Source organism: Rhinatrema bivittatum, chromosome 11 (genome assembly GCF_901001135.1).
Source record: "Rhinatrema bivittatum chromosome 11, aRhiBiv1.1, whole genome shotgun sequence".
NCBI lineage: Eukaryota > Metazoa > Chordata > Amphibia > Gymnophiona > Rhinatrematidae > Rhinatrema > Rhinatrema bivittatum.
In genome coordinates, this window is record NC_042625.1 from 47,600,601 (window position 1) to 47,621,924 (window position 21,324).

The 21,324-nt window shown below is 41.2% G+C and overlaps 1 protein-coding gene across 12 annotated transcripts in view; it reads left to right on the top strand.

The window, feature by feature from the left end:
• ARVCF (ARVCF delta catenin family member) overlaps positions 1-21,324 on the top strand; it is a 743,011-nt gene that overhangs the window by 630,010 nt on the left and 91,677 nt on the right. For all 12 annotated transcript variants that reach the window (XM_029572000.1, XM_029572001.1, XM_029572002.1 and 9 more), the window contains one exon: positions 9,146-9,329. In XM_029572000.1, coding sequence (XP_029427860.1) covers positions 9,146-9,329 — 184 coding nt within the window. The remainder of the gene's footprint in view (positions 1-9,145; positions 9,330-21,324) is intronic.

Genomic DNA, 21,324 nt, shown 5'->3' on the forward strand with positions numbered 1-21,324 from the left:
TTATCCTGTTAAATAGATATTTTACCCTGGTAAACTGCCCTAGCTGAAACTAGTCCTCACCACTGCTAAGAGTAGCCATTGGCTTTCCTAGAACCTATTGTTCTAGCCAGCATAAAAAGCGGTATTCCCAGCATGGGGGCCGAGGGGGTGGGGGGGTGTTAGATGAGTGGCGTGGAGCAATCTGTATACTTTTAAGTGTTCACCACCCACACAAATAATAAGTGCAAGAGAATGTGAGTGATTTTAGTGCATGTGCATTGTATGACCCATGTTAAATTTCCTTTTAAAATTCACCTATAGTGTGTATGCATTAGCAATACCTGCATACATCATGGGCATCTCTAAATTACTCAATCCACTGAGTCATAAAAAGAAACTGTCATATCACTCCAAACAAAAAAGAAAAGGTACTTCTGAATACGTATAGATTGTTTAGGAAAAAAGGACCATCATAATAAGCACTACTGGTAACAATACATTCATTACTTTATGTTTAATCATCAGTCCCACATATATTACTCTTTTTTATTTTTTTATGCAAATGAAATGTTTCTAAATAGTTTTTCAGAATCACTTATCTTTTCATTAATGCACGTTTCTGCAGATCCTCTGTTCTTGATATAGCATTCCCTCCATTAACAATCACCCAACACACGGTTTCAAATTATCAGCTCTGCATCAGGGGTATCTTTTTATGATTTCTTCACATTTTCAAGCTGTAAAAAGAGCATAATGTCAAGGCTGTTACCGGGGAGCGCTAGGAGAGCGGTCCCCATTAGAGAGAGTGTACCCTTGGGCCCCTGGCACGATCCCGCACCAAGGATAGGTGTAACGTGGGTGGCGAGAGACAACCCGACCCCTAGCCAGACCTGCATGCCTCTGGAACCAACATGTGGAATGTTGGTGATTAACAGTCCTCCGACCGTTCCCGGCCCTTTCGGACCTGCCGCTGGGATGGCAAGAGGCAGCAGGCCGGACTCAGGGTGTGGGCAGACGCCCTGAGTCCGGCCTGCTGCTGGACTCAGGGCGTCTGCAATAGACGAAGACTCGGGAACCATAGACTGTAGATGTAGATTCTAAAGCAAGGTACTGTAGACGTAGACTCTGAAACAAGTAGGAAGGGTGAGACGCTGGCACGGTCCCTCAGGGCGCCCTACACAGCCAGTACCACTGGTCTGGTCACGGACCACCCTGTCCTACACCCGCAGGAGCAGAACCAGCGCAGGAAAGGAAAAGCGCTGCACAAGCAGTCCAGGGTAATGTACTGCACACCGGCAGTCTGAAGCAGGTTACTGTACACCGGCAGTCTGAAGCAAGTTAAAACATCAGGGCCAGGAACAAACATCAGGAGACATCAGGACATGCAAGACACTGGTCACCAAGCTGAAACAAACAGCGAAGGCCTGACGGAGCGCTGGAAGAGGAGACATCCAGAGACGTCTAACTCCAGTGCAAGGCCAAGCATGAGTGCTGGAGCAAAGCTTTTATAGCCCAGGAGCAGGCAAATCCCTAGGAGGAGTCCAGATGGGCCATCCCTCGCTGGCTCTATAAGAGTGGAGAGGAGCCTCGGGCCCGCCCCTTAGGAGAAGGGCGTGGCCCATACCAGAGCATCCAAGCTGCAGTAGAGCAGGCCTCGAGTAGGCCCCGAACACCGAAGGCCTCCCAGGCCGTGGAGCAGGATCCGGACAATTTCTCAGGCAAGGCCCTGGCTTCGGAGCGGCCTCCAGAAAAAGGTGAGATGCCTCCTGTGGCACAGCTACAGGAGGAATCATAACAAAGGCATATTGCGAAATCAGTATTCAGTTCAACAGATAAACCACCACACATACCGCTTCAAGATGAAAGTAAAGTTTGAGCGCCAAGTTCAAAACCTGCTACTGGAAGTACCCTGAAACACTGAAATTTACATCTCCATCATATGTGGCTGATAATGTCACCAATCATAAAATTTCTTGTGACGTCAGAAGTATCCACAGTAAACTGGTCACACAGTTTTTCAAATGAGAGAATACCATTCTAATTCGGAATTCAAGCCATTAGGAGTCACAGTATTAAGTTTAAAAATCCACTGCTACTCATGAAATGCAAGTCTATATTGGCATTTTTGGTAACGCATTGATAATTGAACTTGATCAATGACCCACTACTTCAAGTCTGTAAACATATGTGAGAACACAATACAATGTTGAACCAATGGGGCATTTTGTTATGAGATTGTAAGACAACTTTTGTGTTTCTGTCAAACGTGTTCTAATCATTTATTTATTTATTTATTTATTTATCGCATTTATATACTGTCATTCTGTGACCAGTCATAACAGTTTACAAAGAATGATTGTAAAATAATAAAATCAATAAAATCTTAGTTACTATAAAATAACTTATAAATACATTAAAAGAAAATAAAACAAGGCTAATAATTATAATAAAACAAACTATATAAATCATAAAATTAAAAGGAAACAGACAAAAGGAAATAAAGCCTGAATCACCAATATTCAGTTAACAGCATAATCATTAATAATGGACTGATTCCAGTGTACTTGCCTATTCAATCTGATCTTTCAAAAGCCTGTTTAAAAACCATGTTTTTAGGTTTGGTTTTGTTGGGGGTTTTTTTAACACCTGGAAGTCTCATTGCAACCTTAATTCTAGGGGTAGAGAATACCGTAATTTACGTCCAGCAATTGAAATGGCTCTCTCCCTCACATCGCTCAAATGTGCAGTCTGTACCGAGGGAATAGCTAAAAGGCATTTGTTCACAGATCTCGTATTTCTTTGATGGGTATGAAGATGTAGGGATGCATTCAGCCATTCTATTTTTTCATTGTTGATGGATTTATGTAATAAGCAGAGAACTTTAAAGAAAATTCTAAATTTTACCGGTATGTAAAGTAACTAAAGTTGGGGTAATGTGATCACACTTTCTGCAGCCTGTCGAAACCCTGGCAGTAGCATTCTGTAATAATTGCAGCGGTCTAATTGTCCTTGCAGGTAGTCCAAATAAAATAGCATTACAATAGTCGAGGTTAGAAAATATCAGTGTTTGAAGTACTGTACAAAAATCTTCATATGTAAGGAGAGGTTTTAAATTATGCAATTTGTTATAACCGTCTCTAATTTTATGACTAATGTGTTTCTTCATATTAAGTTCACCATTGATTATTAGATTCAGATCACGTACATAACTGGTCAATTCAATTTGCATGGAATCTAATTTAAAATTAACAAGCCTATTTGATGTTGGTTTTCTATTTAATAATATGACCTCAGTTTTTTGATGGTTCAGAACCAGTTTCATTTGAACCAACAATTGCTAAGAAGTAAATATTTACCAGCTTCAGTGTATTTTCAATAGAATCCTTAAATGGAATTAAAAGTTGCACGAAATCTGCTTATATATAATACTCAAATCAGTTAATAAGTGACATAATGGTAGCATGTAGATGTTAAAGAGGGTGGCCGACAGTGATGATCCTTGCAGGACCCCAGTGTCCATATTAATTTTCTCAGAAATGGAATTACCAACCTTTACCTGAAAACTGATTTTTTTTTTTTTTAATATGAGCTAAACCATTGAAGAGTATTATCACTGAGGCTTAATCTGTGAATCAGAATCCAATGATCCACAGTATCAAAGGCAGCTGATAGATCAAGTAAAATCAATAAATATGATTGGCCAGAATCGAAGCCCCTTAATACGGTGTCTGTTAGAGCTAACAATAAGGATTCAGTGTTAAAAAAAAAAATTTTCTAAACCAAACTGAGTCGAGAAAAGTATATTATTTGCTTCAAGATGGTCTGCCAATTGAATTTGCACTATTTTCTCCTTTATCTTAGCAATTAACGGTAAATTGGAGATGGGTCTAAAGTTATTTAGCAAGTTGGCATCAGAGTTTTTATTCTTTAAAATAGTCTAATTGGTGTACATTTTAAGGGTGATGGCATTTTACCTTCAGACAATGATAAACTAACAATGTTAGCAATGGGAGAAGAGACTAAGTGAGCAACTGATTTTAAAGCTTTTATAGGAATTGAATCTAAAGGATGATTTGCTGGATTCATATTTTATAAAATAGATTCAATTTCTAAGGCAGAAGTAGTCAATTTCTAATCATACACTTTGTTCTCCGTATATATAGGAGCTTGCATGGACATTGACTTGCATAAATATTCTTAGAGGTACAATCAGTGGAACTGGATTTGTTAAATGGAACTCCCCTGATCTGGGATCTTCCCAAGTCAAAGTAAAAATTGTGTTATTGCACATAGTGCAATTACTACAAGGGTGATGTCCTTTCTCCTTCTCACTTGAATCCATACTATCATTGAATAAATTTATGTAAACTGTGATGATAGTATATTCCGAATGACGGTCTATAAAATTTATAAATAAATAAATACCATTGATTGGACCATCTCCAAATTGCCCCATCTAAAGTTTGGGATTTTTTTGCCATCCCAACTGAGCCAGCCTGTTCTTTTTTTTTCCTTGACATGACCATTGACCATTGCCAGCAGACTGCCCAGCCAAATCTTTTTCGTTCTTTTCAAATTATCTATTCTTACAGGAAAATATCTTTCTTGGATTTTACCTCTCTATCAGGCCGATACAGTCTGTTAACCCACATTTGGATGCACGTTTTCGATGCACTAGCTTTACCCCTTATTCAGTAAGGGGTAATAGCTCGTCGAAAATGCGCATCCAACCCCCCCGAAACTAATAGGGCCATCAACATGCAAATGCATGTTGATGGCCCTATTAGTTATTCCCGCGCAATTCTGTAAGTAAAATGTGCAGCCAAGCCACATGTTTTACTTTCAGAAATTAGCACCTACCCAAAGGTAGGCGTTAATTTCTGCCGGCACCGGAAAAGTGCTGTGAAAGTCGGAGGCACCGGGAAAGTGCTTCCGACTGAATATCATGGCGATATTAAGTCAGAGGTCCCAAAAGTTAAAAATAATAAAAAATTTAAAAAAAAAAATTTAAATCTGCTCACGGGTTGAAACCCAGACGCTCAATTTTGCCAGCGTCCGGTTTCCGAACCTATGGCTGTCGGCAAAATTGAGCGTCTACTGTCAAACTCGCTGACAGCCGCCGCTCCTGTCCAAAAAGAGGCGCTAGGGACACTAGCGCGTCCCTAGCGCCTCTTTTTACCTTGGGCCCTAATTTGAATAATTTTTTTTCTGAATCGCGCGCACAGGAGTGCGGGCGCTCACCCGCTCTCCCGCAATTTTTACTGTATCGGCCTGTATGTCTGAGAAGCAAGCCAACGGCTTCAGCTTCTGTCCCAAGTGCAAATAGAGATGTCCAGCACTGACCATCATGAGGTTTGCTACAAGTGTCTAGGAGAAGGTCATGATGACCTTCCAACATTTTCTCTAGGTCACAGCTCCATAAAAATGAAAAAACTCTTCATTGCCTGGATTGCAGGAGAGCTGTCAGCTGCTAGTTAAAGCCCAAAGAAAGATCACCCACTTTTTTTGTTTGTTTTGACCCAAATAAATCTGAGAGTGCAGTGATATAGTGTGACATTTCTAATCGGATAAGAGTTGCATCATCATCATCCTCCTGTTATGCTCAGGCAGATATCTTAAAGGGGCAAGTCAAGATCCATAAAGGTAGGACCATTATGGTGTCAGTCACCCATCTAAGATCAAATCCCATTGAGGAGATGTGCAAAAGTAGGACGTTCACATCCTTTTACTGTCTAGACACAGCCTCATGGCAGGAGAGGTTTAAAAATTGTCCTTTGCTATGGTCTGCTTGAGGGGGTAGAATCCAACTCTGTACTCCAGAGGGCTCATTTTATGATTTCTTATCTTCTCTGTTTAAAAAAACCAAACAAAATAAATAGAAATTACAAAATAAAGAGTTTCCCCAAAAAACTTTTCCTACCTATGGGCAATGTTTGTTGTCCCGCCCCCCCCCCCCCACACACACACACACACACACACACAGAGCCCTTAGCTTGGGAGTCCCATGTGTGTGACTGAATTGCTTCAGAGAAAGCAAAGCTGCTTTATTCTCAGAACACAACAGCTCCCTGCTCACACAAATCCTCCCACCCCTTCAGAGTTGTCCTCCCTTAATTAAAACGATTGCATGGAACTGAGGGGAGCAGCGGGGCCGGAGGAGCATAGGCTCTACCATGCATGTGCAGTGAGAGGCTTTTCTGAAAGAATCTGTTCAACCCAGAGTATAGCTGGGTGACTTGTGTTGCTTAAGTGTAATGCTTTAACCCTTACCGTCGCTGTAATCCGCTTTTGAAGCATTGCACATGCTAAGAACAGCAGAACAAAGATCTCACATTAAATAAACTGGTAAACTGCTGTCTTCATAGGCAAGAAATCCTTGAACAGGACTTACGCATAAAGTTATGGCAGTTTGTGTGTTTCACATTCTTGTCTCAATTAGCATCCTTGTTTTTTCGCTGTTGCAGGACTTCAGTAGTTTAAGGTTGGTATGTGTTCTATTCACACAACACCCTGCACTTTCCTAGCATTTCTCCAGGTATATTTGATTGTGCAGCCTCATTTCTAGTGAGAAATGAGTAAAGCTACACTGCCAAATTTCAGTCCTTCTCTCAAACTATCACCTAGTAGTTAACACATTGATAAAGGAAAAAAATATTTATATATATATATATATATGTGAGAAGGGTTCCTTTCCCCATGAGTGTGTATATTTCTCTGGATTGAGCAGCACAAGGACTTTACGTGACTTAATATTGATAAGCTGCTTTTAAGTTCTCTGCAGGAAGTATGTTGGACCAGTGGGAGCCTCAGAACTATCAGGGAAGCAAGGAGGGTTCTGACCAATGGGGAGAGGAAAAGTAGAGACACAGGCTTCTGCTGAAAGGAAAGGTCAGAAGCAACAGGGAGTTGGCCGTGAAGGGAGACCAGGATCTGGCTTTTATGTGAATCCCATGCGAAAAACCTCATGGAGGTGTGCTACATCGAGGAGCATTGCTGAGCCCCAATGAAAAGGAAAGTATCTCTCAACAGGGGGACAGGGTCGAGCTGGGAATAAACTCTTCCCTTGCTGTCCTTCCCTATATTAGGAGACACTGGCTGCAGTTTCTGTGGAGGGGGGTGTCATTCCTCTGCTGAAGGAGCCAACAGAGATGAAATAAGCAACCAACAAACGGGCCGATGCAGTATGGTGCGCTCAACCGAGCGCACAGTTAGCCCCTTTTGGCCGCGTGTTTTCCACACGCTATTTTTACCCCTTATACAGTAAGGGGTAAAAGCGCTTGGAAAACGTGCGGCCAACCCCTCTGAAACTAATAGCACCTGCATCATGCAAATGCATGTTGATGAGCCTATTAGTTAGTCCCGCGCAATCCAGAAAGTAAAATGTGCAGCCAAGCCGCACATTTTACTCTCAGAAATTAACTCCAAAGGCAGGAGTTAATTTCGTCCGGCACCGGGAAAGTGAACAGAAAAGCAGAAAAAACTGTTTTTCTATACACCTTCCAACTTAATATCATAGCGATATTAAGTCGGAGACCCCAAAAATAAAAAAAACAATCTGCCCGCGGGATGGAAAACGGACACTCAATTTTGCCGGCGTCCGTTTTCTGAACCCATGACTGTCAGCGGGTTCGACAACCGACGCCGGTAAAATTAAGCGTCGGCTGTCAAACCCGCTGACAGCCGCCACTTCTGTCAATAAGGAGGCACTAGGGCCCTAATTTACATACCTTTGTTTAGTGAATCGCACACCCAGGAGAGTGGCCTGGGCGCACGTTGGGACAGCGGGTGCTCGCCGGCTCTCCCGTGCAATTTACTGTATCAGCCCGAAAGCAATCTATATCTTAACTCTAGTAGTGAGAACAGAGAGTGTTCCCTATGGTGTATTTTTTACTGGATGCTACTTAGAGTGTACTGTGCTAAGAATTTTGCCCTACACTTGCAAATACTATGGGGGACAGACTGCAAGGGGATTTCAATCCAGAGAAGCCCTCTGCTGTAAACACTGGGACCAACAGTGGCTGCCTGCTCAAACAAACCCACAATTTGAACTAAACCCATTTTCACAGGAGGGTCCATATCACCCTGCCACAGCAGCCTTGTATGGATAGTTGGTTTATTCAGGAACTCAAGGACCCTGCCATTCTTTTTTTTTTTTTTTTCCTTGTGCATGCACCACCAGGACTGGGGAAACCATTTTTATTTCTAGCAGTTTACACTGGTGTTTTGGGGCTGCTTGCCTGCCTTTTGCAGTTTTGGGGGTTGCTGTTGTTATCAAAAATGACATCCTGCTATTGTTAAATATAATGTCTGTAACTGTGGGGCATTATTATGCTGTTTTGATATGCCATTGTATTTGTCTCATTGCTTTTGACAAAGAGTAAAGTTGTGTTGAAAGTTTCAGCATCTCAAGGTGTATCTTGGGTCACCTGTTCAGGAACAGGGGTACAAACTGCATTGAATTTGGGGTGCCTGGGTCAATTCCCCCAGTATCTAAAGAACCCACAACCCCCATCTGGCCTTATTACTCAGGGATTGGAGGGGTCTTTTGCTGCCTGGTAGGGGTGCTACATATAGATATACATTGGAAATTTTCTATAAATAAAATGCAATTAAAAAGTGATTCCCAGTAACATTATAACAATGTTATACAGATATCATGTGAATACCTATGGATGGTTTATTTTCTTTCCTCCATCTTGTATTTTTTTTCTCCTGTTCCCAGAGTTGCCAAGTGACCCATTTCAAAGGAGAAAACTAGGAGCCATCCTGTTCTTGAATTTACAACCCAATGCATTGTGGTATTTGTAGTCCCTGCTTACTGTCATTCGAAAACAGCATTGCAGGTACCAGAGTGCACCAGGATGGGGATTGTATGAAATCCAGGACTGGCTTAAACTCTCCCTCCTTAAAGTGGATTTTTTGGCGGCTCTGTGTGCCTGACATGACTGCTTCTCCTGATGAAATGATGCTTTTGCTTGAAAAATAGGAGTGATGGCTACTGCTCTAAGAGCACTCTCCTTATAAGAGCTGTTTTCTCTGATTCCTAGGGGTGTTCTTACAAGAGAAATTTGTCTTTCTTGGGGTCTGGGGAATGGAACCCTTGAGGGCATCTTTCATTTTGGATAGTCTCCCTAACCACCAGTTTGTTGTTTTGTTTTTTTTTAAGGCACACTTTGGAATTTGTCCTCATATGAGCCTTTAAAGATGGTGATAATTAATCATGGTCTTCAGACACTGACGAATGAGGTGATTATCCCTCACTCAGGCTGGGAGAATGAGCCAAATGAGGACTCCAAGCCACGGGATGCCGAGTGGACTACTGTCTTCAAGAACACATCTGGCTGCCTGAGGTACTGCACATTAGTTTACGTCCTATGCACCTTTCTGACAGACGTGAGGTGTTTTCTTCTCTGCAGGCATGATGGTAGGTTTTAGCACCAGAGGTGGTATGTGGCAGAAAAGGCAGAATGAAGGAGTCTGTATAAATAACGATGCTTCCCTTGGTGATCGCAGAATGTGTTCCTTCCTGCTTCATATATGAAGTTTAATTTTATAGTGTAAATTATAACTTTCAGAAAGGTGATATTTTTGGCAAAATTTTCCATATACTTTTGTATGTCTCTAGTGACCTTGTAACAGTAAGATTGGTGTTCAATCTGCCTGAGCTTTGTCTACCCAAATCATGTCCATGATTTGCAAATAGAACTGAGCACCTTCTATCCGAAGAACTTTACCCCAGAACTGCCATTTATATAAAGAAAACATCATGGGCTTCGACTCACGTTCAGTTATTCAGAAAAACCTGCATCATCTGAGATTTTTTTCAGAAAACTCCCATTATCTGGAAGAAACCTGAGCCCAGCCATGCCAGATAACAGATGTTTTACTGTACTAAGAATCCAGTGGTGTGGTTGTTCCTTTTGTCTTGTCAGACTTTCCACTATGTGTTATTTGCTGGCCTTCGCCTCTTTCTTTCCCAGTGTTTAGCTACATTAAGGGGATGGTCTGTGGCTAAGTTCATAAAATAACCAAATCTTGCTTTTATTGCTGAAATAAATGTAGCAGGGGCGGACCTCCCAATAGGCAGACTAGACAAGTGCCTAGTCTCAGCCCTATTGCAGGAAGTGGTGCTCCTTCATGGCCCTGTCCTTATTTTAGTCTAGCCAGCCAATGCAGCATCGAAAAGGAACCCCTCTGGGCCCTGGTACAACTCATAATTTCAGAGATTGCCCCCTCCCGTCTGCTGGAGTGAAGCAATGGTAACTGCAGAGTTAAATACACCACTAATCATTGACACTGGGAATTAAACATGGATCCTTCAAATCTTACTTATAGGCTAATTCTCAATAGTTGGTTCAGTTTGGCCATCAAAAGTATGCTGGAAAAAAAAAGGTTTTATGGTTTGAATCTTTGATAGCTGCATGTAGGTCTGATTAATCCGTACTTAAAACGATTGCCTACAAGAGATTGGTCTAAATGTTCAAAGTACACTTACAATATTGTAGTACCATGCTGCGTTTGATCACGGAATAAACATTTTTTGCTAGCATTTTATTTGTCAGTGGGGGTCTCAGTCCTGGTGTAGCAGGGAATGCTGCTCATCAGACCTGAGGTGCACAGTCAGGATATGTGGCACCCCTTCTGCAGTGGAGTGTACTGTAGGCCAGGAAGGAGGGGCACTACAGAAGTGCTGGATAGCAGAGCTTTGCTATGTTGTCAGGCCCATCAAATAGGAGCTCCTACAGTGACTGTTCTCTCTGCATTTTGTTCCAGACAATGCGATCAGTCTCTCTTGCTGTCAGTGGCATTAAATTCTGATCTGTCGTCTGGAGGCTTAAGACTTGTTTCCAGTGACCCAGCAGTGGAATTTTCTCTTTATTGTTTGTCTTTCTGGAAAGGCGCTCTGTCTGTGACTGGGGGCAGAAGCTCCATTCTCTTCAGTACATCCCTGCTGACTATCTCATACTATGCAGTCACTTGTTTTTAAGCAGAGAATTTTTTTTCACCCTATGCTTTTGTATATTGTCCATAAAAAGATGAAGCAGTCTGGATATCTCATCAGTTCTTCAGTTTTATGATCAGGCCTAATAGTTTGAGCAGAACTAATAACGCTTCTGCATTGTATTTTTAATGGATTGAAGAATACTTGTGTCAGTTTTCCACTGATTAATATGTCTTGAGAAATTTAGCTCATTTCCACTGTTGTGTCTTGTGGCCTCCAAGTTTGCACTCACTATTCCCTGGAGTAACTTTCCAAATGCAGAACTTAATGAAAGCGTTTGGAAGGAGCCTATTACAGAAATTATTTGTGATCCTACTGGAAATCGGGGTCCTTTTGAGCAGAATCTAAATGGTAACATTTTCCCTTCTAGTTCCTCTCCTTTAATGCTTCTCAGGAAGGATATTGGTTATGGTGTTAGATGAGTCTCGTTTGTTTGTAGGAGTGTTTGATTCCTTAATTAATTTAGACAATAGATCATTAATAGGGAAGCTGGATGTGGATACCATAACCCATTTTGCAGCTTTCATCAGGAATGATCTAGAGATTTTCATATTGCATCTCTCTTAAGGGACTTGAAATATTTTCTTGGTTATATGAAAAAAAAATTGTTATAAAAAAAAAAAACACAACAAAATTGGGTAGGCATGATATCTTTAGTAAGGATAACAGATAATTAAAAATGCAAACCTATGATTAGTTACAGCATTGTGACCATAAGTATAACAAATCGATGCCACTAGCTCACCTAACCATTCAGTTTCTGGTACCCTAAACAGATGATCACTTTTTCCAAATAAGTTCAGGTCTTCTGCTGACCATCACTTGGTCTCATTTTAAAAACTAATGTAGTTCCTCCGAGTTTGCCCTCAGCTTGATCAGTGTTGCCACTATCATGAGCTGTCTCACTGCTGCCATCGATCTTTTGAGATCTACATTCTCTGAGAAAGCTCAGTCTCAAGTGAATTAGTAAATTAGAGATTAATAAAATTCTGCCTTTCTTTTTTTCTATATTTGTTCATTTTTCTTTTTTACTGCACCAAGGTTAGCAGACCAGAAGTATTTTCTATTAAATTATTCTCTCATCCTGTTCGAGAGCTGCAGGACCCTGAGGCCTTTTAACAGAGCTGCTTAGCAAATCATTCACTACTTTGACCAAGGCTTGGTGGCTTATTAGTAAAGTGATATTCTGCAAGTAAAACTGAGGACTCTGGAAAGGCCTGTGCTGCAGGTGTGAAATTTTTCCTGCTTCTCTGTGCTCTAGCAGCAGTTCCCAAAGTCTGATTTTCAGGGTGTCCACAATGTATATTTACCAGAATAATTTGCTTATTTGGTTGCTTATTTGGTGAATTTGAGGGCTAGAGATGGTTACCATTGCTATTTCTTTATCCTTTCAATCACTTCCTAAATGAAGAATTAAATTTTTAGTTCTTGAGGTCAGATTCAAAAGATACCATAAGGGTGGCATACATAGTTTGAAAGAAGATCTAATGTCCATCAAGTCCAGCCACCTTCTTGCTAGAGTTCTCCCAACATAATCCAGAAGAAGGTGAAAAAACATTGGGCATCTGTACCTCTTCTGAACGTCATTCCATGAAAATCCCTGATTCAGCACTTTTTCTTAGTCTGATTATACCATCATAGCCACCAATTCCTTTCTCCTTTTCTTCCAAACACTTATCCAGCTTTCTTTTGAAGTATTTAGTGTTGTAACTAGGACTGTCTGTGTTGACAAAATGTTCCATAATTTTACTTCTCTGAAGGTAGTGAAATCTGTTTCCCTTTAATTTTAGAGGTTGATCCTTGTTTTGTTTGGGGGGTATAAGATGTGTGTAGTACCCACCATTTGTATAATGTAATGTAATTCCCTCGCCTTTCCCCTACCCCCAACCTTTGTCCTTTTCTTTTTTGGTAATATATAGCCTCAGTTTGGATAATCTTTCAGCAAATGTAAACTCCCCCCTTTTATTCTTTTTAGCTTAGTAACTCCTTTTTGGTCTTTCCCCTTGTCAGTCCTTGTGCTGGAGGGGTGCCTCCTTGCTGGCACCCCCTCAATGACTATAGTAGTAGCCATCCTGTCCTCCCTCCCTGAGCATGCAATCCCAGGCGACCCCTTCGGATATGTTTTCTAACATTTGAAGAAGTCCTGAGTGCTCATAACTGAACCCCATACTTCAAGTGTGGCTTGAGAGTGGAAGGCTAACGTCTTTGTTCCTTGCTCAATGCCATTATGCACTCTGCGTTAGCTGATTTAACTTGGCCTTGTGCACACTTTCCCAGTATTTCCTCAACTAGTACAGCTTGATCATGTTCCTGGTTAATATTAGCCTTACGTCTCTGCCCAACGTCCCTTACCTCTAACGATATTGATATTATTTCTCAGGAAATAGATGACGATGGGGAAAATGGACCTTCTGGAGTTATCACTGGACTGCATATTTTTGGGGGAAAATAATCCAGTCTTGATTTTGTTCCATTTTTTCATACATGGGACTAAAAGTCATGATTGTTGAGTGGGGGGGGGGGGGGAAGGTTGGTAGGTGGCAGGAAGGAATCAAGACTGCAAGTCTTGTGTGTGTGATGTGATAAAACCTGGACTGACAGCCTATTGTGAGAAAATGGAGACAATTAGTGAAGCTAGCTCCCACAGCTAATCAAGGTGCTATTTTCAGGCCTACTCCTGCCTTGATTTCTTATCATAGATCACCAAATACAAATTCCAGTTCTATATCCCTGCATTTAATCATAGTCCATGGGGCTCTGACTCAACTCAAAAGAATCTTGAACATTCAACAAATCCTTAATCCTGATATCTTTCATTTATGAATCATAATTTAATGCTCTGATATGCCCTGCCACTTTTTTCTTGATGTCAGTGTTCACCTCATAAATTGCTGACTACGGCACAAATTCCGTACTAAACTGACCTGCTGTCAAACAAATGTTAGACAAATTAATTTGCAGAGTGAACTGATGCTGTGCGCGTCCTTATAGGTTAGATGTAATTGTAGCATTTTCCCTCTAATCGTCTGGCTGCAGTAAGGCCCAGCATCAAAGATCACCCTAGAACACTTACTTCTGTAAGGTTAGAAAGGAGATAGAGAATAAAATAAAATAGTGCGTTTTATGTCCTTGTCTTTAGAACAAAGCCAACATTGATTTTATACTAGAAAAGATCACTTTCTTCCTGCTAACGCACTTTCTGGAAATAAAAATTTTATTCTTTGAAGCTTGCCAAGCAACTATTCTTCATTTGAACTGTCAAGAGTAAGCAAGAGACTCCTGAAGTATCCTTAGCCTTTCAGCACTATTCTATAATATTTATATTTGGGTAAGGAGAAGAAAGGGTGCCAAGTATGTCCATTTTCTACTGTTTAGTCCACACTAAAGGTTGATATCAGAGAGTTCCAGCTTTAAAAATAAGTGATTTTGAAAGGAAGAACTCCAGTGAAAAGCATGGGACATGGAGAAACATTTTGGAGGGAAGGTGAGAAATGGTAACCCTGTTCTTCAGAGACAGGTGGTTGCTTGTGGGGCAGCTCTTGTTTTACCAACAAGTCATAACCACATTGTGCTATATAAGAACGTTTGGTGCATTGAGTCTAGAGCTGGGCTTTACACTCCTTAGAGCAGAGCTTTCCAAACTTTTCATGTTGGTGACACACTTTTTAGACAAACATAATTTCGTGACACAGTAATTCAGTCTACCAGCAAACCAGAAGTTAAAGGTTAAACGAACAAAATGTATTTCAACAATTTATGTATGTTTCCTTAAATATATACATAAATAAAATGTTTCACAACACAACCTATCTCATAATAAATATTTGCAGGCTTCCACTTCCTCCATGCTGATCTCGTACATTGTGAGATCAGCATAGAGAAAGTGCTACTCTTGCACATTCCCAAAGATTACATGTGCCAATCACTAAAAAGTAATTTTTTTTTTTACCTTTGCTGTCTGATCTTAGTTTTCTAATCGGTTGGTCACAGGCTTTTTTTTTCCAGCTTTCCTTTCTTGTTTTTTTGCCAATTCCTTTTACAGGGTCTTTTTTTCTATTTCTTTTCTCTCCATCTGTCTTCCCTCAAACACATAATCAGGTTCTCATTCTCACACACTATCTCACACATTCTCACACACAGGCTCTCACTCACATGCAATCTCACACATCCACAGCTCTCACTCTCACATGCCTCTCTCTCATACATACATACATACTGTCTCTCTCGTGCACATGCTGTCTCACTCTCACACACACAAGCTCTCTCACTCCTACATGCTCTCTTGCTCAAGCACAGGCTCTCACTGGCACATGCTGTCCCTCTGCACGGGTTGCCGAAGGATGGGCTCTTCAGAGGCCCTGATCTTCCCTGGCCGTGACATGGGATGTGCAGGTTTCCTCCTCTTCTCGGGCTGCCGCGACGTGGGATCCACAGCGGCCCTGCTATCGGGTTTCCTCCTCTTCTTGGGCCGTCGCGACGTGGGATCCACAATGGCCCATTAATGCTGCTCTTCTTCTGTACGCAGCAGATGCTCCTCTTCCTTCCTGCCCACGCGGCTCTGGCAATGTTTTTCTTCCAGGGCTGAACAGGCAGGAAGGAGGAGGAGTGAACGTGACCCTTTTCTTCGGGCCGTGTTGATGTAAGCTCCACCACTGCCCGCCGATCTTCCTGCTATAGTTCCCTGCTTCCGCCGGCCCTGTGGACCGGGCGACACACCTCCACACTACAGGCGACACACTAATGTGTCCCGACACACGCTTTGGAAAGCTCTGCCTTAGAGTATATTGACAGGATAAAAGTTGTGGGTGGCTTAGTATTAAACTTATCTCATTCTTTGTTAGAAACAATTTGAAAAATGTTGTCACATTGCTTCTTACCAAACTGAATTCAGATGTAAAACCCATTAGGTGGATGCAGAGCCTTCCTTCTTTACTAGGAGCTAGAGCAGGGCTTCCCAAACCTGTTCTGGGGACTCTACAGCAGGTCTGGTTTTCAGAATATCCACAAGGAATATACACGAGATAAATGAGCATATACTGGGTTTCCAGTATATGCAAATATCTCATGTATATTCATTGCGGATATCCTGAAAAGTGTCCCCAGGACAGGTTAGGAAGCCCTGGAAAATAGTGTGAGGATTTGTATGTTAAATAGTGTCATTCCATTTTCTTTTCTGGCTTGTATGTATATAAAAGCTCAATCTTTAGAAAGAGAGACAGGGGGAATGAGTTGAACCTCTGCTGGTAATGGTGTCTGTTTTTTTTTTTTTTTGCTAAAGGATTTTTAGACCTTTCATAGTGCATTATTTTCTAAGTCTTGTTTCTGTCATACAGGTCTTGAGCGCATAGCACATGATGCAAGGTTGACATAGCAATACATTCCCCTCTCTCTCACGTATAGGATATGACTGATCTGCTCTGACGTATGTAGGAATACAGAAAAGTCTGAATCCCGCTGATGTGCAAGCAAAGGAAAGGGGTCTGTAGTCTCACTATAAACCTTCATACAGACAGCTGCTCCCAGCTATGGTTAGGTGTTGGCGAATTTTGATAAAGTTTGTGTACACTGCTGTCAATCTGAAATCAATACACTAAGGTAATAGGATAAAAGAAACAAATCTGTAGGGCTGGTGACTTCCCAGACTCTGTCTAGAAGAATAATTGAAAATCATTGAGGGATGCAGTGAGGTGATGTTCACTTGAGGGAGATGAAAGAGATTCTAGTATCAGAGTAACAATGACCTTCAGATTGGCTTCTGGCATTTGGCAACTGGACTTTTTTTTTTCCTTTTCTGCTGTGGCATAAGGTATAGCACAGTACAAATAAGAAGTGGCATGCCTTAGGCCATTGCCTTCACGATAACATAGAAATACAGTACATCCTTAGAAGAAATTGTAATTAAGTAAACATAAGATCATAAAATCCATTGTTTGCAAAAGAATCAGGCAAGTAAAACCAAACTCCCAAAAGATCAAACACAGAGCGCTTGATACTGGAGCCAGCCAGGTGGGGCAGTCGTGTTACATTAATGGTAACTGACTCAAAGCCTTACTAACCTGGAGTCCTGCTAATCTCTCATATGTCTCTTTGTATAGATCACTGCAGTCCAGGTATGTTGGTGAAACTTGTGCATTAGCGGTTTCATAATGTTTAAAATATGTAGGATCCTCTGAAGATGTTCTGGATCTGACCACTCTCATTAAAGTGTTAGCATGGTAAGGCTTTTACAGTAATAAAGATTAATATGAACAATGTTCTAAAAAACCATGCATCGCTTCTGGTAAAGAAAATCATTGCTTTAGTATGAGACAGTACTGGACCCTTTTGTACAGTCTTTCAAGGTAGCTTCCCAGCAGACTGTTCCTGTAGCTGCAGTTACTTAGAGGCCTATAATCTAAACTGAGAAGGTTGTTATATAAATGGGGATTTGTGTGAAAAAAAACACCAATTCTGTTTTTTTGTGGCAAGCCCCCACCCCCTCTTTGAGGCAAAACATTTGCAGCTTTGCCAGATTGCAAATAGTAAAATTTAATGCATAGTTTGCTACGCATGAAATTTTATTTTAATTTAAAATCATTGAGTTGCTGCAGTGCAAGATCATGGAAAGCAGCTCATTAATTTCAATTTTTTAGAAAATTGGTTACTTAAAAATGCTTCACAGGCCAGATTTTGCCAAAAAGATAAGTACACGTCAGTGAGTGTGTGTCTCTCTTTTGGACTTTTCAGCACTAAATTTCTTGTGGAGGACTGGAAAAGGGTGGATGTGGATCCTACTCATAAAAGTGGAAGGAGGCTGGGAACTACAGGCCAGTTAGTCTGACCTCTGGTGAGCAAACTAATTGAATTGCTGCTAAAACATAATGCAATTTTTGGAATTCAATGGATTGCAAGATCCAAGGCAGCATGGTTTTACCAAAGGTAAATCTTGTCAGACAAATCTGATCACATTTTTTGATTGGGTTACCAGAGAGTTTGATCAGGGGAAAGCACTAGACATAGTGGATTTCAGCAAGGCCTTTGACATGATTCCGCTCAGAAGACTTATAAAGTAAATAAATTAAGCACCTTTGGTAGTGTGACTGACTGGATTAGAAACTGGCTGAGTGGGAGGCAACAAAGGATAGTGGTAAATGGAGTTTTCTCTGAGGAGAGGGGGCTGTTACTAGTGGTGTGCCTCAGGGATCGCTCCTTGGACCAGGCCTTTTCAAAATTTTTGTGAATGCCGTAACGGAAGCGTTGTTGGGAAAGGTTTGACTTTTTGCTGGTGATACCAAAATCTGTAACAGAATGGACAGTCAGGAAGAACTGGAAAACATAAGGGATCTTGCAAAGCTCAAGGAATGGTCTAAGGTCTGACAGTTAAGATTTAATACTAAAAAAATGCAGAGTAATGCATTTAGAGTGTAAAAACCCAAGCGAAAGGTTCAGTATTGGAGGTGAAATTCTTCTAAGCACAAAGGAACTTTGGGATCTGGAGGTAATTGTATCTGATGATCTTAAGGTACCAAGTGAAAGTAAAAGCCAGAAAGATGGGCTGCATATGGAGAGGAACGGTCAGCAGAAAAAGGAAGCTGATATTGCTCCTGTATAAGTCCCTGGTGAGACCTCACTTCCAATAGTGTACAGTTCTGGAGACCACACCTTCAACAGGATATAAACAGGATGGAAGTGGTCCAGAGGGAGGCTACTAAAATGATCAGTGGTCTTCATTCTAAAGCATATGGGGATAGACTTAAAGATCTGAACATGTATACCTTAGAGGAAAAGGAGATAGGGAAGACATGATAGAGACTTTCAAGTATCTGAAAGGTTTCCATGCATAGGAAGTGAGCTTCTTTCAATGGAAAGGAGGCTCTAGAACAAGGGCTCATGAGATGAGGTTGAAAGGGGTTAGACTCAGGAGTAATCTCAGGAAATATTTTTTTACAGAGAGGGTGGTGGATGTGTGGAACAGCCTCCCAATGGAAGTGGTGGACAAAAACAGTATCTAAATTCAAGAAAGCATGGGATAAATACAGGGGATTTCTAAGGAAGTGATGAGAATTATAATGCTAAATTAATTGGATGAGTGGGCTATATGTTCTTTTTCTGCCGTCATGTTTCTATGTAGGAAACTTCCACAAAAATGGGCTTCTCATCCACAGAAAATCCCGCAGGTAGCACCTTGAACCCCCAGGATTGAACACATGTTCCATAAGAGAGCACTGCTTTTGTTTGTGAAAATCTGAATGCCACAGTCTGATTGGTACATTGGGGATCACATGCTCAATGACAGTACTGCTGTACTTTGACTAAGCTGCTGCTACACACTTGTATTCAGTTCATTTCGGGACTCCAGACACCAAGGACAGAAGCATAATGATTACACATCTGTTCAGCTCAGAAAGAGAGAAAAAGGCTAGATGGAGGGGAAGGAAGAACCAAAAGGAAAAAGCAAGAGGGGCTTAATTTTACTCTTAACAGCAAACAAAATACGATTTTCTCCAAATGGCATCTGTCTTTCTGCACATGGCCTCCAATCTCAATGAATAAGGAATGGCACTCGAGAGAAAATCTGCATCAACCTTATCATTTGTATAACTTGAATATATATATATATATATATAAAGATAATCTAACTCCTGCTTTCCCTGAGCTTGAAGAACAGCAGCAAGATTTTTTCATGTACACAAGAATGAATCAAGGAGATCCTTCATTAACTTACAGATGCTGTACAAGATCAGAGCATATGGCAGTCCTGGGGCTTCATGATGAACAAAGCATTTAATTCCTGCTAGTAAACCTGCTCAAACTTTCTCAATAGCTCCTGATAGCCAGCTCATAATCTAAATAGATCATGCATATTTTTTTTTCAGCAGTGATATAACCAAATAAGCCAATTTTCAAAAATTATGCTGAGCAGGTAATACAACCAGTAAATTTATCTGGTTTATCTTGAGTCGGATTTTCAGTCAGACCTAACTGGCTAGGTTTGAAAATGAAAATTTCCCTAAATCGAGCTCCATTTAGATTTAAACCAGCTATTTGTACAACCAGAACTACACAGTTAAATATAGCCAAGTAATGGTGATTGTTGTACATCTGTAGAATTTTCTGTATCTGTTCTACAATGGTTCGCTTCCTTCTATAACCCTCCCTTTGTTGAGGGTCACCTTCGGTGGCTACAGGGGTGGTGAGTGACCTTTCTGCAGCCCAGGAGCAGATTAAAATACCAGGGTTCAGTCCAGTGAGGATCAGCAAAAGCTGGGAGGCCCAAGGGGAGACTTGCACTTACTCAGGGAAAAATTACAGGTCCACACCAGAAATATTATTCCAAAACAGAGATAAAATTTATTATAAATTTCAAAAGAATCAAAGTCCAGATAGGGCAGAATAAGAGCAAGAAAAACCCAACTTCTTCAGAACATAAATCCAAACAAAATGCAACAGTTTCTCACTTCCAAATCTCCAAGTCCCATCACAGAAGTTACTGACACTTTCTCTTTACTTCAAGAATTCTCCTAGGCTGTGGGTTTCCCAAGGCCAGACAGAGAAAATCATTACACCTCAGAGGAATACTCTTCTTCCCAAGAACCTTTCCTTGGCTTCCTCAACATGCTCAGGCTTCAAATCCACAGAAAACCTTAACCTGCTTCACTTTCCACTCCAGGCCCCTGACTCATGGGAGTCTCAGCCCCAGTTCCATTGCTCCTCAGAAAATCCAAAACAGCAACTTCTCTCAAGCTTATAACTTCCTCCCAACCCATCCCCTTTTGGGGGAAGGAAGTCCTTGTCAATCCACACTTTGTGTTCACACCTCCTAAAACGTCCCACCTCTGGAAAAGTCCTCATTTTAACCAATACACCATTAACTTAATAGTGAGGCCTGAACTGCCTTACACTTCCTAATAAATAAATCTGCCCAGGTGCTGGTTATAGGTGTGTTGTCTTTCATATTAACGACTACCGCCTAGTTCTACAATCCATTATCCTAACAAAGATCGACTATTGCAACTCTCTTTTACTCTGACTCCCCTCCAATTCAATCAAACCCTTACAGATGGTCCAAAATGCCGCAGCCAGAATCCTTACTAGCTCTAACAAAAGAGAACACATCACTCCCATCCTCTGCAACTTACACTGGCTTCCCATAAAATACAGGATCCTTTTCAAAGTCCTCACCATCATTCATAAAACAATTCACAGCATCTCTCCCGTCAAGTTAAAGACACAACTTCGACTGCACACCTCCACCAGACCTATCAGAAGCGCATACAGAGGTACACTTTATGCCCCTCCTGCCAAATCATCATTAAGGAAGAGAGCCCTAGCTACTGCTGGACCCCACCATTGGAATGCGCTCC